The sequence below is a fragment of the Microcaecilia unicolor genome, chromosome 5 (assembly GCF_901765095.1).
Source record: "Microcaecilia unicolor chromosome 5, aMicUni1.1, whole genome shotgun sequence".
NCBI classification, from domain to species: Eukaryota; Metazoa; Chordata; class Amphibia; order Gymnophiona; family Siphonopidae; genus Microcaecilia; species Microcaecilia unicolor.
In genome coordinates, this window is record NC_044035.1 from 59,465,872 (window position 1) to 59,485,287 (window position 19,416).

The 19,416-nt window shown below is 42.6% G+C and overlaps 1 protein-coding gene across 1 annotated transcript in view; it reads right to left on the bottom strand.

The window, feature by feature from the left end:
• The window catches only part of ADAM12 (ADAM metallopeptidase domain 12), a 659,141-nt gene that overhangs the window by 271,800 nt on the left and 367,925 nt on the right, over positions 1-19,416 (bottom strand). The window contains exon 5 of the mRNA XM_030202952.1: positions 4,755-4,831. Coding sequence (XP_030058812.1) covers positions 4,755-4,831 — 77 coding nt within the window. The remainder of the gene's footprint in view (positions 1-4,754; positions 4,832-19,416) is intronic.

Here is a 19,416-nt window from a genome sequence, read left to right on the forward strand (position 1 = left end):
AAGCATTAATGGTAGTAAATGTCGAGTGGCAATTGAGTGATAGAAACAGCTGGGGTTAGCGAGGAGGCTGTGTGTTACTTCTGTTCCTATAGACACATACTACTGATATACAGCATGGATGTCGGCTTTCCAATTGCAATTGTAGTACACAATTAATACAACTGCCACACATCTCTGCATGATACAACAAAAATTGTTTTCCTACATTTTAATTTCTGGGCAGTGGATAATCTAAACTTTGAGCTAAAGAGGGTTATCCAATATAAGGGAGAAGTTGTCCAACTTCGAGGCTTCGGAAAACATTTGGCCAAAAGTTTTAATGATAGCATCTGTTTGAAAACAAAAAAATGACTGAGAGGTTCTGTATATCTCAGATGAGCCAAATAAATCCCCTCTATTCCGCTTTAGCCTTTAAGAAAATGTGATTATTGACAATGTCAGTATAGCTTCTGAATCCTCCTTAGAAATATTGGGAATTATCCAGGATCCTTTATTGACATTAGTTAAAAATTAGGGGAGTAGTTATTAATGTGGGCTACTATTAAGACATTATTTTACCATTAACTTGTGCTATGTTAACACAGGCCACTTTGTATGTAAGGAGACATTTAGTTACTAATCACTGGTGTTAACAGTAAAATACATCTTAATGGTAGCCCACATTGATAACTTTCCCCTTAATGCAATAGTTCGTAAAGAGGAAGTTATCAATGTAGGCTATTGTTAAGACATGTTATTTTACTATTAATTCCAGTTATTTATTTATTTGTTACATTTGTATCCCACATTTTCCCCCTATTTGCAGGCTCAATGTGGCTTACATAGTACCGTAGAGGCGATCACCAATTCTGGTATGAACAAATACAAAGTGATATAGTAGAAGAATAAAGTTCATGTGTAACAGACCCATTAGGGAGTCATAGGAAAGAAGAGTTTAGTTATGTCCAGTACGAGCTTTGGTTTCGTTGTGTTGCAGGGTGCAGGCATTTAAGTTGGATCAGTAGTGTATGACTTTTTGAACAGGCAAGCTTTTAATGTTTTCCGGAAGTTTAGGTGGTCATACATTGTTTTCATGGCATTAGGTAACGCATTCCATAGTTGTGTACTTATGTAGGAAAAACTGGATGCATAAGTTGATTTGTATTTGAGTCCTTTGCAGCTTGGGTAGTGGAGATTTAGGTATGTTCATGATGATGTTGCGTTTCTGGTTGGTAGGTCTATGAGGTCTGTCATGTATCCCGGTGCTTCGCCGTAAAGGATTTTGTGGACCAGGGTGCAGATTTTGAACGCTATACATTCTTTGATCGGGAGTCAGTGCAGTTTTTCTCGGAGGGGTTTGGCACTTTCGAATCGCGTTTTTCCAAATATAAGTCTGGCAGCTGTATTTTGTGCAGTTTGAAGTTTATTTATGATTTGTTCTTTGCAACCCGCATAGATTCCGTTGCAGTAGTCTATTAGTCTATAGTTATTAGTAACTAGGTCTCATTGCATAAAATGTGATCTATGCTAAAGTAGCACAAGATAGTAGTAAAACAACATGACTGAACTGCAGCCCATGTTGATAACTACGCCCTACAATGTTTTTTGGAAGTTATGAAAATTGGGACACCTATGTCACTCGATTTCCGATCATAGTTCGGTCTTATAGTCTGTCACAGCTGGACTACTGTAATATTCTCTAGGCAGTCAGTTTTAAAAAAAACTTTTACAGAGCGGACTTACCGCTCGCTCTTCCGGGACTACCACCAGCCTAACACGGCCGCCGGTAGTAGTCTTGCCCCGAGTTTGCCATTTCTGGGGGAAAAGGAAAACCCCCGGAAATGGCTTGTGTGGCAGCAACCCGGCAGTAATCGGGTAGTCATAAGCTTCAGTTTCTGCAGAATATAGTGGCATGACTTATATTTATCATACATAAATTAGGTATCTTAAAAAATAACCCTCCTACAATGCAGCTTCAAGTACAACCTAAAAATATTAGGAGTATTACTAGACAAACACCTAACTATGGAAAATCACGCAAAAGCTACGACAAAGAAAATGTTCAACATGATGCGGATGTTGAAGCGTGTGAAACCCTATCTTCCCCTAAAAACCTTCCGCAATTTGGTCCAATCCACTGTACTTACCCACGTTGACTACTGCAATAGTATTTTTATTGGATGCAAGGCCCAAGTCCTGAAAAAACTCCAAACTGCCCAAAACACGGCAGCCAGACTTATTTTTGGTAAGTCGCGGTTTGAGAGCGCAACACCTCTCCGTTTAAAACTTGTTTGGCTCTCTATTATGGAACAAATACATTTCAAAGTCCACACGATGATTCATAAGATTATCTACAAAGAATCCCCAGCCTACATGTACAGTATGACTGACCTTCCTACCAGGAATCGCTCTAGATCTTCTCAAACTTATCTAAATTTACATCTTCCCGACTGTAAAGGAATCAAGTACAAAACATATTAAGCATCCAATTTCTCTGTTATAGGCAGCAAGCTCTGGAACACCTTACCAAGATCGATTTGAATAGTCAATAACCATTTACCCTTCCGGAAGCTGCTGAAAACTCACCTTTTCAAGCAAGCCTACACATATGACTTGACTTAAATTAGAAATCCATCTGTGATGCCTGGATCTGATTACTTGACAGAACTTAAAATATACTTTTATCCTTTTGAATTCATCCCTCTTCGAACCATTATTATACATTTTTCCTTATTCACAACACATTACCCCAACTTACACCCTCTTCCCGCTCCCTACCTCTATCACCTTCCTCCCTTATCTTTTTTATTGTCCACCTCTTTTTATACTATATTTAGATGTTTTATCCATTTTGTGTTATCTTGTAAATTTGTTATATTATGTAAGCCGCATTGAGCCTGCTACAAGTGGGAAAGCGCAGGTTATAAATGTTACAATACAATACAGTACATTCTACAACACATTGATTTTTAATTGCGTTGAAAGGTGTTTCTGGTGGTGCATTTAGGCTGGAGGAGGAAATGCACGTAAGCAGACTGTATTTGCAAATGTACATGCATATTTTCCCTCTCTATGTTTCTCTAATGTGTCCGTACATATCTATTTCATTTAAAATAACATCACTCTATATTTGTTTCTTCACCGGAGGAGGCTTTCGCCCCACGGTGCTATGCAAGCCACATTGAGCCTGCAAATAGGTGGGAAAATGTGGGGTACAAATGTAACAAATTAATAAATAAATAGCATTAGGGGTATATGTCTCACCCATTCCCACCTTGTGCATGTCTCTTCTCCTTTTCTAGGTGCGTACTTCTGCATGTCATATATGGACATTTTACCCTCTTTATAAAATAGCACCAAATAAAAAAACATCAATATATGCACACATATGCCATTCTTACATGTGTAATTGGTGTATAAGTTTTACATAATCATCTTCTTTGTGCTTTCAGCAAGGAGAAATAAACACTATTTAACAGGCTATAGAGGAAACCTTTTCATTGGACTAACTTACCAGGGGCATAGCCAGCACTGGAATTTTAGGGGGGCCCAGGGTTGGACTTCCTCCCCTCCCCACCACATTCCTTACCCTTGCTGACAGGGATGCCCAATGCCTACTAGACAATGAGATCCGCTGCCAGAATTGTCCCAGTAGGGAAGAAGCCGGCAACAGGAAGAGAGGTCGTTGACTTCTTCCCTACTGAGGCAGCGCTGGGGCAGTTCTGGCAGCTGATCTCATCGGCTGGCGGGGATTGGACATTCTCACCAGCCAATCAGAGAGTACTCCAGTTGTGGAGGGGGCCAGAGCCAAAAGTGGGTGTGGGGGCCCAGGCCCCCAAGGCCTTCCTGGCTATGCCACTACGTAATACGCTTTTCACTATCTTTTGAGAGCTCTGCTCCTTTCATCAAGTCAAATCAAAATGAGCTGAGGATGATGTTCCTCGAATATACAAATAAGTCACAGGGTACATGACAGTGAGGTAAAGCTAAAGACTGAAGTGGGTAAAAAGGATGGAAGAGGGGGTGATAAGGTTGCTAATTGGATTCAGATTTGCCTGACAGGGTGGATCCAGTCCTGGGTTTACCCCATTGCATGCAGGATCTTGTAGTCTTGCTTTTCTTAGGGATTGTGATGGGGAAATCAAAACTGCAAGTCCCTGCATGCAATGGGATAAGCCCACTCAATCAATCCTGTCGGGTGAATCTGGATCCAGTTGGCAACCCTAGGGGATGATGAATTATAATAGTGAAAAGACTGGCCTACAATGACGAGTGAAGAAACTTACTTCCCTAGTACTGAAAAGTCCTTTTATGATTGTTTTGAAGCATCTGAACATTCTGTGACAGTTCTTCCATCTTAAGTAGAGGAGTGTGGTAGCCGTGTTAGTCCACTCTTAAGGTTATCAATAGAAATCAAACAAAATAAAACATGGAAAAGAAAATAAGATGACACCTTTTTTATTGGACATAACTTAATACATTTCTTGATTAGCTTTCGAAGGTTGCCCTTCTTCCTCAGATCAGAAATAAGCAAATGTGCTAGCTGACAGTGTATATAGGTTTTATTTTGTTTGATTTCTATGTGACAGTTCTAAAATTACCCTTTAGTATTCTGATCACTGACACAGTGGTCTGGCCTGTTCCTCCTGCTGAGATGTCACCTTGCTTTTCTCTGTGATTTGTGAGACAGGAAATGATGAAAAAAAAACCTCAAACCCACTCAACAAGAAGGAACTGCTTCCTCTTATGAGACACAAGCTGTTAGAGACGCTTACCTGAGGCCAGAGCAGGTGCTGACACTAATAGCAGAGTCAGGGTAGCTCTCTACAGTTCCATGGTAGTAGCAGTGATCCTTAATATAAGGAAAAGAAAAAGGGCTTTAATGCTCACAAATCGCTTACTAAAAGGAATTACCATGTACTAACGTGCTTTAACCCAGGAGTGAGCAGCCACAATCCTCGAGGGCCACAACCCAGTCAGGTTTTCAAGATTTCCACAATGAGTACGCATGTGATTGATTTTGAATGTATACAAATAGATCTCATGCATATTCATTGTGGTAATCTTGAAAACCTGACTGGGTTGTGGCCCTGGAGAACTGTTGTTGCCCAGCCCTGCTTTAACGTTGGTCATTGACCGTGGGCTCCATTTTATGCATTGGGACCTCTGTACTAATAATGCATGTTAACAGCATCAGTCAGTGCTTACACTTTAGTAAATTGTCTCATCTATTTCACCTGTATATATTTTCCATCATCATATGAAACATAAACATAAACATAAAGGAATCCTGTTCAGAAGGAATGGATCCTCAGAAGCTTAGCCGAGATTGGGTGGCAGAGCGGGTGCTGGGAGGCGGGGCTAGTGGTTGGGAGGCGGGGCTAGTGCTGGGCAGACTTCTAGGTCTGTGCCCTGAAAATGGCAGATACAAATCAAGGTCAGATATACACAAAATAGAAATGCACTAATAGAAATGCATCAATACACTCCCTTCTGAATTTCTCTTACCCCGTATTTTTACCTCACTTCAAACTCCACCCATAGATAAAATGTTATAACCTATGTTCTCTTGATATTGTTCTATCGCCTTATCTTTTCCCCATTGTAACATCCCATGGTTTCTATGCCCTAATGATTTTTGACTTGACTTTGTCTTCCCATAACTCCTCACAATGTAACCCATAATCGTACTGTAACACATTGTATTTCCATCATTCACAATGTATTGTAAGCCACACTGAGCCCGCAAATAGGTGGGAAAATGTGGGATACAAATGCAATAAATAAATAAATAAAAAGTAGCACATATGAGTTATCTTGTTGGGCAGACTGGATGGACCGTGCAGGTCTTTTTCTGGAGTCATCTAGTATGTTATATGTTACCGTCTCTGTTTAAAGGCAGTGCCCTGATTTGCAGTAATAACTTTCCATCATACAGTAAATATTTAATCAGCTTTTGAAACTGCTAGATAAATATTGGACCAAAGTGTCCAATCAATGTTAGTTATGTCCTTACTAGTTTGGTAAAATAATATTAATAAATAGCAAAAAAAGTCAGAGGGATAGAGAGATGGAGGTGCTGGTCTAATGGATTTGGGGGTGAGGGAGGGAGGGACAGACAGACAGGAAGAGGTGCTGGACCCAGGAGTAAGAGGTAGAGGTAGAGAAATAGGTATAGATGCTTGATCAGCTGGGGGTAGTAGAAGGGAGGGAGAAGGAGAGAGAAACAGAGACTGGAAGGGAGGGAGGGAGGAAGAGAGAGAGGAAGATGCTGGACCTAGGAGGGAGATAGGGGAAAAGACACTGTAACCAAGAGGGCAAATGATAGAAGTGGGGAGGAGAGAGAGGGGAAATGCTGAGTAAGGAGGACAGAGGGGGCAGATGATGTAAGTGGAGAGGAGAAAGGGGAAAACTGTAGGTAGACACAGTCAAAAAATGGAAACTAAAGATTGGAAAGTAAGAAACAAATGTGGACAGAGGCAGAAAACAAATTGAAGAAAGCTGAAAAGAAAAGGAGGAGAGAAAACAAAAAATAGAAAATCCTAGAAATAGAGGGATGCTGGAACCAGGAAGAGGAGGGGGAGATAAAAGGGGACAGACACTAGAACTGGGAGAGGATGAAAGGAGAAAGGGGAGGGAACCAGGAACCAGGAAGGGGGGGGGGAGGAGGAAAGGAATGGGAACAGATATTGGACCTGCCAGATGGAGGGGAAAAATAGCTGCTAGACTCAGGGATAGAAAGATGGAGGTGCTGGTCTACTGGATCCGGGGGGGGGGGGGGGGGGGGGAGGGACAGATAGGAAGAAGTGCTGGACCCAGGAGTTAGAGAGAGAGTGAGAGGAATAGGGATAGATGCTGGACCAGCGCGGGAGAGTAAAAGGGAGGGAGAGGGTGAGAGAGATAGAGACTCGAGTAGAGGAGAGGAAGGGGGGATCGGGACACACTGGACCCAGGAGGAAGACAGGAGAAAGACACTGTACCCAAGAGGGAGCTATAGTGGACTGGGGGGGGGGGGGGAGGAAGAGAGAAAGAGAGAGATACTGGCCCCAGGGTAGGGGTTACGGGATGTGGGGCATAGGGTGTGGGAGGATGGGAAAACAGAGAGGAGGGACAGGGAGACAGAGAAGAGATATTGAGCACTGAGAGGGCATAGGGACAGGGACACAGAAGAGTAGTGCTGGACAGAAAGGAAAATGGGACACACAGGGTCAATGTTGATCACAGGGAGGAGGATGTGGATTACAGGGGAAGGGATATGCAGGACAGGTTAAGAAAGGGATGCAGAAAGGGGAAATGCTGGATTGAAGTGCAGCTAGAGAGGGGCAGATGATGGAAGCAGAGAAGGGGCAGACAATGAAATTGGGGAAGAGAGTGGGGAAAGCTGAAGGTAGACACAGTCAAAAGAGGGAAATTGAAGATTGATAGTAAGAAAGAAATGAAGACAGAAACAAGGCGGTGGACTTTGGTCCTGGGGAACTGAGGAACTGAGTTCAATTCCCACTTCAGGCACAGGCAGCTCCTTGTGACTCTGGGCAAGTCACTTAACCCTCCATTGCCCCATGTAAGCCACATTGAGCCTGCCATGAGTGGGAAAGCGCGGGGTACCAAATGTAACAAAAAAAAAATACATTGAAGAATGCTGAAAGGAAAAGGAAGAGAGAAAAATGACAAACGAAGAGGAAATCCTAGTAACAGAGTTAAGAGAAGATGACAAAAGTAGAAACCAGAGACTGGGACCAACACAATTGAAAAAAAGTATGTGGATAGACAACAAAGGTAGAAAAAAGAATTTTATTTTTTAGTTTAAGATAAAGTAGTATGTAGCTGTGTTAATTTTTTTTGTTGTTAATATGTAATGTAGTGAATGGAATATGTCAGTTTTTGAAATTACATCTGCTATTGTTATAGCAATACAAGGGAAAAATGTTTTTGTTTTATTATTGTTGTCCTGCATTCCATCATAAGTACATAAGCACCGCCATACTGGGAAAGACCAAGGGTCCATCAAGCCCAGCATCCTGTCTCCGACAGCGGCCAATCCAGGCTTCAAAAACCCAGTCTGCCCAACAAGATAAACTCAGAAATGACCAAATCCAAGCCAGAATTCTTAGTGCACTGGTCCCCCTCACATGCCAGGACACCAACCGGGTACCCTACTGTAGTGGACTTCAGCAATTGCTTCCAGGTACATAGCTCCCTTACCTTGGGTGCTGAGCCCCCCAAACCCACTCTCCACAACTGTACACCACTACCTAGCCCTAAGGGGTGAAGGGGGGTACCTACATGTGGGTACAGTGGGTTTCTGGTGTGTTTTGAAGGGCTCACATTTATCACCACAAGAGTAAGGTGGGGGGCGATGGGCCTGGGTCTGCCTGCCTGAAGTGCACTGCACCCACTAAAACCGCTCCAGGGACCTGCATACTGCTGTCAGGGAGCTGGGTATGACATTTGAGGCTGGCATAGAGGCTTGCAAAAAATATTTAAAATGTTTTTTTTTAGGGTGAGAGGGGTTAGTGACCACTGGGGGAGTAAGAAAAAATGGGCCAAGTAAAGTCGCCCAAGTGCTCGTCAGGGATGCACTTCTTTTTTCCATTATCAGTCGAGGACGCCCATGTGTTTGGCACGCTCCAGTCCCACCTTCGCTATGCTTCTGACACGCCCCCATGAACTTTGGTCGTCCCTTCAACGGAAAGCAGTTGACGCCCAAAATCGGCTTTCGATTATGCCAATTTGGGCGACCCTAGGAGAAGGATGCCCATCTCTTGATTTGTGTTGAAAGATGGGTGCCCTTCTCTTTCGAAAATAAGCCTACATGTCTACCTGTGAGGTGCTCTTGGTCCAAGTAATATCACTTCCTACTTCCTCACCACAATAACTTCCTAGCCACTGTGTGCCCTATATTAAGGTGCTGACTGCCTCAGACAAAATTTGACCTGAATATTTAATACACAATTATCAGAAGTGCTGATTGATATTCAGTGTCAGTATACAGATAATTTTGATAGGACTGTTGAGTGGTCCTACTTGCTCGGACAGTTATCTGAGGACCGGAACTGAATACTGGCTGTGCCCAGATATTTTCTGGGTCTGCCTGACTCCACCCCTTGACTCCACCCCTCGATTATTCCAGCACTAACTAGACTTAAGTGCCACTAAATATCTGCTCTAGGTTGATCAATGTGATTTAAGCTGGCAGGATCCTCTGACTAATACAGTGCTGCCTTGCTGTGTCTCAGATCCCTATCTTGATTTCTGTATGACTTTTTTTTTAATTTTCACAACTTTTGCACTTCAGTAAAGTAGATTTCTGAGGTAGTGATCCAGAACCACCTTCTTGATCTGAGTAAGGAAAGCAGATGCTCTGTTCTGCTCTGTTCCAAAATGATACAGGGGATGGAACTCTTCTCGTATGAGGAAAGGCTAAAGAGTTTAGGGCTCTTCAACTTGGAAGAGAGATGCCTGAGAGGGAATATGATTGAGGTCTACAAAATGCTGAGAGGTGTAGAACGGGTAAGAGTGAATTGATTTTTCACTCTTTCAAAAAGTAGAAAGACCTGGGGACACTCGATGAAATTACATGGAAATGCTTGTAAAACAAATAGGAGGAAATATTTTTTCACTCAAAGAATAGTTAAGCTTTGGAACTTGCTGCTGGAGGATGTGGTAACAGCAGTTTGCATATCTGGGTTTAAAAAAGGTTTGGACAAGTTCCTAGAGAAAAAGTCCATAGTCTGTTATTGAGATAGACATGGGGGAGCCACTGCTTGCCCTGGGATTGGTAGCATGAAATGTTGCTACTAACTGGGTTTCTGTCAGATACTTATGACCTAGATTGGCCACTGTTGGAAGCAGGATACTGGGCTAGATGGACCATTGGTCTGACTTAGTATGGCTGTTCTTATGTTCTCTCTTTCACTTTTCCAGTGAGCTGCTGTTGACATAGAGGGGCATAATCAAAAGGGGCGCCCATCTTTTCCTGAGGACGTCCTTGCAGGACGACATGGCGAAGGGGTGGGGAAACCCGTATTATCGAAACAAGATGGGCGTCCATCTTTCGTTTCGATAATGAGGCCGGGGACGCCCAAATCTTGAAATTTAGGTCATCCCTAGAGATGGTCGTCCTTAGACTTGGTCGTTTCTGATTTTCGGCGATAATGGAAACTAAGGACACCCATCTCAGAAACGACCAAATGCAAGCCCTTTGGTTGTGGGAGGAGCTGGCATTCATAGTGCACTGGTCCCCCTGACATGCCAGGACACCAACAGGGCACCCTAAAGGGCACTGCAGTGGACTTCAGAAAAAGCTCCCAGGTACATAGCTCCCTTACCTTCTGGGCTGAGCACCCCAACCCCCCCCCCCAACCCCACTCCCCACAACTGTACACCACTACCATAGCCCTTATGGGTGAAGGGGGGCACCTAGATGTGTGTACAGTGGGTTTCTGGTGGGTTTTGAAGGGCTCACATTTACCACCACAAGTGTAACAGGTAGGGGGGGATGGGCCTGGGTCCGCCTGCCTAAAGTGCACTGCACCCACTAAAACTGCTCCAGGGACCTGCATACTGCTGTCATGGAGCTGGGTATGATATTTGAAGCTGGCAAAAATATTTTTAAAACTTATTTTGAGGGTGGGAAGGAGTTAGTGACCACTGGGGGAGTAAGGGGAGGTCATCCCCGATTCCCTCTGGTGGTCATCTGGTCAGTTTGGGCACCTTTTTGTGGCTTGGTTGTAAGAAAAAAAGGACCAGGTAAAGTCATCCTAGTGTTCGTCAGGGCCGCCCTTTTTTCTATAATGGGTCGAGGGCGCCCATGTGTTAGGCACGCCCAAGTCCCGCCTTCGCTACACCTCTGACACTCCCCTGAGAACTTTGGTCATCCCCGTGATGGAAAGCAGTTGGGGACGCCCAAAATCAGCTTTCCATTGTACCAATTTGGGCAACCCTGTGAGAAGGACGCCCATCTTGCGATTTGTGTCAAAAGATGGGTATCCTTCTCTTTCGAAAATAAGCCTGATAATCAGTCATGGGATTTGGGAAAAGGCAGAGATAAGCTTCTTTGGCTGCTTTTGAAAATGTTTTACATGGGTTGTGAAGTGCCTCTTGGCCCTGTATTCTCCCCTTCCCAATTTGTCTGTCTTCCCTCTTTATGGATGCAATTCATAGCTGAAAATGAATGGAAGATGTGAGGATTAAATTATTCTTGCCCCCTCCCCCAATCACTCAGTCTGTTTAAAAGTATGCAAACTGAAAATACCATCATTCATTCATATGTTTTAATATTCAGCTGAAAAGAATGCATACACCTATTGCATACATACATACACAAGCTATGGAAGAGGATACTGATAAGGAGAATCATGCCTTAAATTATGTAATACAGCAATCCACCATGATATCAACCTTTAACAATGCTGCAAACATAGACATTTTGATATTATAAACACTATAAAATATAATAAAATTAAGTACAAGAATACGTGACTTTTGAATATAGCCCAACAGTATACATTTACAAGGGAGTATCTTATTAACAAATCACACTGAAAAATCTGTAAATTATTACCCGGAGAACTGAAATCTGATACAGCAAGGTCCTTAAATATGAGAAACAGCCATCCTTTTGTGTTCTGACTGGGTTATTGCATTTCTTTAATAACCTAACTGTAATTGACAGCCAAGAGATAGATTCAGTACAACACTTACTCAATAAAGATAACATATCTATCTGAAGTTAAAGTTGATTTTATTGATAAATAAAGGGTATATTACATTCCCAATTATGTTACTGACTACAAAGAAATTATCCTGTCATCGACTTCACAGTACTTTCTGAATCTTAGCTATACACAGAAAATATCACTGCACAGGAAATTTATCATTCAGGTTTCAACGACAGCCATCGCAATATACTTTTTTTTTATTATTCATCTCATTCGCATTTAGCCACACCAATTAATCTTTTCAGTGTTACAGCATGGTTGTCATGATTTTTAGTCTCATATAGCCAGAGTTCTAAATAGCACCGTGCTTTGATAAAGAAAACCATAGCAAATCTAGAAAGAGGAGCTCAGATCTTCATCCTGAACTGTTTAGAATGGGATACAGGGCTGAATATAGTATCTATCCTGTATAGTATAAACAGAACAGGGACATGACTGACTCTCTGTGAAGGCGAGTATGCTTCAGACCTGACAGGCAGATGATCAAAAGCCCCTCGCTTTTCCAAACAGCGCTCTAAAAATAGCGCTGGAACAGCACAGGGCGTTATTAGACCTATGGTCAGAGATAATGACATGCAAATTTAAGCACGCATTATCTCTGATCATGGGGTAGAAGTGCGGGAGAATTGTGCCTGAGCATGGCAGCTTTAAATTTAGACGCAGGACAAGAACACCAATGTGTGCTTCACGTTCGGGTCTGCTGTTTCTCGCAGAAAGAATCATGAGAGAAGCATGAGAAATCCTCTCTTCCAACACCCTAAAGCCTGCTCTGATCTGGCGTTATTTTTTACAGCGGTTAGGCAACTTTGTTTAATACACTCTTTTCTGATCATTGGGGAGGAATACAAAATTACCTCATTTAAATAAGCTTGACTACGTTTGCATGGTATCTGCGCTAAGGCCTGGCACACTCATTGTTTGCTATGCTAGATCCCTCTGATCATTCTGCACTTTTTAGAGGGCAATTCTATAACAGTGACCCTATATTAAGGTGCCAAAGGATGCTTTTCTGGTACTTATTCTGTAAAGCAATGTAGGTGCCTAATGTCTTTTATAGAATACTAGAGTAACTGGTGAAATATGCGCCTATAATTTAGGCTTGGCACTTAACACTAGCCATAGAGATGGTGTAAGTGCACCAAAATTCTAACGCGCGCAGGTAAAAAGGGGCATGGTTATGGGCAGGGAAATAGGCGTTTTGTGGGCATTCCGAAATTTACGTGCCTAGTTATAGAATATGGCCCAGTGTGCGTAAATCTACATGCTGGGATTTACGCAATGTTTTCATTGGCCTAAATGGAGGCGGTACTTATAGAATACACTTAGATGGTACTGATTTCCATGCCGATCTTTTAGGTGTCATATATAGAATCTCCCCCTCAAGGTCCATCCAAACCATGCCCTGAACACACTCCATCCAATATTGAAAAGGGTTTAACCAGGCAGGAGAGGCTCCTGCCTGATTAAACCCTGCTGAGTGATCCAGCACACGATATTTAGCAGCACGTAACCAGATAGATCTGCTGAATATCGCCATTAACCGGTTAGGTTAGGGGCGGGATGAGAGCGGAGCTCCTACGTAGCCAGTTAGCGGCAAATTTCAGTCCGTTAACCAGTTAAATAACCACATAAAGTTAGGACAGCAAAAAGGCTGTCCTAAATTTATGTACTAAAGTTAACCGGGCACTGGTCTGAATATTGGCCGGTTAACTTCCAGGTGACTATGCAGATATTCAATGCAGGGAGCTGCACACGCCCCGGCATTAAATATCTAGGGTTAGTTCAGCCCATGGCTGTGAGCGGCTCTGATGCCACATACCACTGCGGGCTGAATATCATAAGTACATAAGTAATGCCATACTGGGAAAAGACCAAGGGTCCATCGAGCCCAGCATCCTGTCCACGACAGCGGCCAATCCAGGCCAAGGGAACTGCCTTCAAATCTGTATGTGCCACTTCCATATACATATAAATAGCGACTTTCTTTGCAAACCACTCAGGTGTGTGATGAGGGTCAGGCATGACTTCATTTAAATAAATAAAATAAAAACTACTTATACATGTATGCTTGCTGATTTATACCTGTAAATGCTTTTTTAACAGATATAAATCTTCTAAAATTACCTCCTCAGTCTGACTGAAAGGGTAAAGAGAAAAAGTGCCTTATGTTTATCCTGATCTCAGTGAGAGCTTTCTTTTTATATATTTGATTCTAAATACTATAAAGTTTTATAAGCCTGGTCAGTATGTAAAAAAAATGTATACGCTTAGAAACATGGCTCCCTCACAGAAACGTACACTCCAAGGCTAGAAAAGAGTGAAAACCATTCTGTCCAGAGGGAGAGAAACGCATAGGCATTGCTATGGGGTGGCAAATTCCATACCAAAAAATGGCTTGCCACCCCTTTGCCACCCTAATTCAAGTGTGCAGCAGCAGCAGCAGCAATAAAGGAGAATAAAGCAGTGGGGCCTTCCATCTCACATAAACTGCTTTATGCTCTGCTAATTCCGGTCCTGCTCTTCTAAACAAGAAGTGACTTTGTGTGTGTGTGGGGGGGGGGGGGGGGGGGGGGGCATGACTGGGATGGCAGAGGATGCAGCAGCACATGTGAGATGGAAGGCCCTGATGCTTCATTCTCCTTTATTGCTGCTGCTACATAGCCAGAAAGCAGCTGCGGATGAAAGAGGCAGCGGAGAGAAGATAGATGCAATATTTTTTTTTTTTGTGGGGGGGGGGGGGGGGGCAGGGGAGGAAAGTAGAGATGCTGGATTGGGGGAGGGGGAAGCAGATATTTTCATTTTTGAGGAGGGGGCAGGGTAAGCTGGACAATGCTTGGGCAGTAGGGTGAGAGAAGGGAGATAATGGGGAAGGAAGATACTGGTTTAGGAAGGGAGAAAGAGAAAGAAGATGTTGAATGGAAGGGGTGGGAATAGGGACACAAAGGAGGATGCTGGACCCTGTGGGGAATAGAAAGAGAGATGATGGGGTAGGCAGTAGAGAAATAGGCAAGATGCAGAACATGAGAAGGGGGGGAGACCTGAACACTGAACAAAAATTGGCAGGGGGAAAGAATGGAGTTGCTGGATCAGGGAAGAATGGAAAGAAAGAGAATTTGTTAGCTCAAAGGGAGAAGAAGAGATGGTAGATGCGGGGAGAAGAGTGTGACAAGGGAGATGCTGGATTGGAATGGGAGAAGAGATGGGGGTACTGGAACAGGATGGGGGAAAATGCTGGTTTAGATGAGGGTAAGAGAGAGGAGATGCTGGACTGGGTAGGAGAAAAAAGGGACATGGAGGTATAGGGATATAGAAATGAAATGCTGAATTTGAGGTGAGTAGGAAGACAGAGGGGAGACACTGGACATGGGGGGAGTCAGAAGACAAAGGGGAAATGCTAGACATTGGAAAATAGGGACATGGAAGGGGGAAGCTGGATATAGGGGAAATAAAGAGAAAGGGGAGATCCTACAGAGGGAAATGCTGAACACAGGCTGGTGAGCAGGAAGTAGGGTGATGGAGAAATGCTAGATGGAGGTGGGATGAGAGAGAAACTGGATGGGGGAAGACTGGAGATGGTATGCAGAGGAGGAAAGAGAGAGGGGGGTTCTATACAGAGGGGATGAGATACTGGATATAGGGGAAGAAAGAGAGGAATGTGTTTCCTCTAAGTGTTAGCAAAAATTGGGAAATGAAAGGATGGGGAATGGGAGGGCTGGGGTGAGAGAGATGGAAAGCTGTAGGTAGATGCAGAAAAAGAGGAAGACTGAAGACTGGATAGAAAGAATTAATGAAATCTGAGCAGATTGAGAGGCAGAAAAATATAAGGAAGAAAGTTGAAAGGAAAAGATTGAAATCAGAAATGGATGTACTGTACGAGAAGAGGTAAAGAAGTTAGGAAGGGAGAGAAGAAGTGGCAGATGTACTGGAGACCGTGAAAAGAGAGCTAAGAAAAGACACGGGAAAGCAGAAATGGGAGTCTGTGACAAACACGTATAAAATGGCCAGAGAACAAAGGTAGAATAAAGAATTTTATTTTTAAGTGTAGCAAATGGAAACTGTCGGTCTTACGGTAGAAATTTACATCTATTTTCTTTATATTTTGAAATTTAAATAATATTTTTAGTATGGTGAGTTGTATTAGGACTGGTCCTAGCTTCATTATTGGGAACTGTGATGTATGTTACAAAACTGGAGGTTCGGGGTTTATTCTGAGATAGTTAGAGCTGCCAAGTCACCCAGTTTGACAAGGAGATTTTAGGCTATTTCTGGCTTTCTGACAACCCTATACTGATACGTTATAGGACCTGCAGCATGGATTTCACCGAGTAGAATCATGTTATTGAGGTGGGCATGGGGGAAGCCATTGCTTGCCCCAGGATTGGTAGCATGGAATGGTGCTACCAATTGAGTTTCTGCTAGGTACTTGTTGGAAGCAGGATACTGGGCTAGATGGACCATTTGTCTGACCCAGTATGGCTATTCTTATGTTCTTATGACTTTAACTCCCATACTGCCTTGGAGTGTAAGTTCAAAACCAGGATTGGCCATGTCTCCCTGCTGGAACTGTGTAACTTGGCATGTCTGGATTCTGGTCTATGTTGTATAGAATCCAGATTTCACTCCCATATAGAAGAATTTGTGAAATTATGCTATTGTTTACAATGGGTAATTTTTTTTTTCAGTGGCTGAAAGTAGCTGGTGGGATTCTTTATGCATAGAAATCCTTTGGGACTTATAGATGACAATTCTATAAATCGGTACCAAGATTTAGGTGCCCCAATGCCATGTGCTTAGCACCAATTCTTGGCTCCAAGATTCCTTTATAGCACACCAGTGTAAGATGGCACTGGTGTGCCCAAACTTAGATGCCAACAATTACATCAAGTCAATGGCAGTTATAACTATTGGTGCCTAATTGTGCCCTGAAGTGCATGTAACTTATAATGTTCCAATCAAGCACATAAGTGCTATTATTCTATAACTTAAGCACACAACTGACACCTGTCTATAGGTCTCAATTTATAGAATTGCCCTTATTGTGTATTTTATAACTTATTTAAACGTGTAGATGTGAATCATTTGTTTACTCTTTCCAAAAATACTAGGACTAGGAGTCATGTGATGAAACTACAAAGTAGTACATTTAAAACGAATTGGAGAAAATGTTTCTTCACTCAATGTGTAATTAAACTGTGGAATTCGTTGTCAGAGAATGTGGTAAAGGCGGTTAGCTTGGGGGTGGGGGGTAAAAAAGGTCTTGATGGCTTCCTAAAGGAAAAGTCCATAGACCATTATTAAATTGACTTGGGAAGATCCACTGCTATTTCTGGGATAAGCAGCATAAAATGTATTGAACTTTTTCGGGATCTTGCCAGGTATTTGTGACCTGGATTGGCCACTGTTGGAAACAGGATGCTGGGCTTGATGGACCTTTGGTCTGTCCCAGTGTGGCAATACTTATGTAGTTATGATGTACGGAAATGTCACTTTGCATTGCTTCCCCCTCCATACACCTGGCTTGCCTCCCTGATGCCACCCCAAATATTTCTGTCTAGAAACACCACTGGAGAAATGCTAGCCAGACCCTATCATCCTAGGGAGAGATAATGTGTGAATGTTTTGGTAACACATCTTTCACATCAGTCTTTGCATAGCAATGCCACAAGAAACATCAGAGCTCTGCAGCACTCAAGGACTGCAGTAATCAATGAGAGAAGCAGATTCACATCTTTAATCTGCACTCCAAGCCAAATCAAAGACATTTGACTTACTCATTTCTGGAAGCATGGAACTGCCAGATATGATACCTACATCACTTTTTTTTTTAATTTCTATTCATTTGTGGAATATGATTGAATTAACTTAGGCCACCCTCAAGTAGGAAAATGTTTGAATTACCTCTAAATGATATCGAATCTTCTTTGTGCTCTAAGAAAAATTATAATTATACAACCTAGAACTGTTACCATGGCGAACCACTTGAAAGTACAAAGAGATTCTAGCCGGGGCTTTGGGAAAGGCAGCTCACTTTATTATTCATGCTGCCTGCAGGAACGAGACATCTTAGATTTTTCTATGCACTTCATATCATTTATTATTGATGCTCTGAAAGTAACAGTATTTTGTATGAAATTGGAAAATGTTAAGGAAGATGTAGGTACAAGTGTGGAATCCTGTTGGATAATTCCTTGTCACATGACTCAGATTCCGTGGATGATGGCACCATGTTGAGTTCACATTCAAGGGCAACAGTATGATAAAATCACCCACTGTGAACAGCTGGAATACACTGAAAAAATTAATGGGATGATCAAAGAGCAGCAACTGATCGAGCAGCTACCCCTGAATTCAATGCAAATAAAACTATGGTCCAAAATGATTGTGCTGAATTTGTTTAGTCTAAAATTGGAAAGAAATGACAAACTGTCAATCTTGGAACAAAAATGCCCTTTGAAGGGCATAAGTAATTTCCATTCTATATTTCTTTCAACCTTAAGTTTTGGGTGACATTCTTCATTGTTTTACTTTTTAGGGATCAATATTTAACAAAGAGTAGGGATGAAAGATCAGTTTTCTCTGTGGAGAGAGATAAATAGAGGTGAGCTCTAGGGACCTGTAATGGGACCAGTGTTACTTGGCATGGTCACTGATGATCTGAAAAAGGTAGTGTGATGCATATGCTGATCAAAACTGCAGATGACACAATATTATTCAAAGTCATTAAAACTTCGTGAGACTGTGAGGAATTGTGGGAGGACCTTGAGAGACTGGGGAACTGGCGTCTAAATATCAGATGAAATTTAACATACACATATGCAAATATATGCACATACAGAAAATATAATCCTATATAATGGCAATTTGCATAGCCTTTTATATGGTACACAGCTATTCACTGGCATGAGAAGCCCTGTTTAAAATCCCTCCCCTCCACTCTTATCTCTCCCTATATTCCTCCCCGGGACTCCATTCAAAGAGTGGAGTAGTACTTAGGAGCTGCAGAGTGAATGCACTTGTAAGTCAATAAGAGGAGTTTGAACTGTATGTGATTTTGCTGACTGCCACCAGAGGTATTCCTGGATATTCTTTCCTGGATATTCAATGCCAGGCCACGTCTGGACTTCAGCATCGGATATCTGGTTTATGTGGAACCACTGTTTTATGCGGTCCCATTTATGCAGTTACCCTGGCCAGTTAAGTGCTGAATATCAGCACTTAACCAGCGAACTGCTAACTCCACCCTTGGAACACCCCCCAAATAGTCAGTTTTCACTTAGGCACTAACCATTCATTTTCAGCAGCAATTTTATTTTATTTTTATTACATTTGTACCCCGCACTTTCCCACTCATGGCAGGCTCAATGCGGCTTACATATTGTATACAGGTACTTATTTGTACCTGGGGCAATGGAGGGTTAAGTGACTTGCCCAGAGTCACAAGAAGCTGCCTGTGCCTGAAGTGGGAATCGAACTCAGTTCCTCAGTTCCCCAGGACCAAAGTCCACCACCCTAACCACTAGGCCACTCCTCCATCAGTTAAGTGCCACTGAAAATTAGCACCCCCTCTCAAACACCCTTGGAACACCTCTCAAATTCCTCCCTGGAACTCTATTCATTAGGTAAATCTATCTTATCTGTACCCTTCTCCTCCACTGCAAACTCCAGACTCTGTTCCTTTTATCTTGCTGCACCATATGCCTGGAATAGGCTTCCTGAG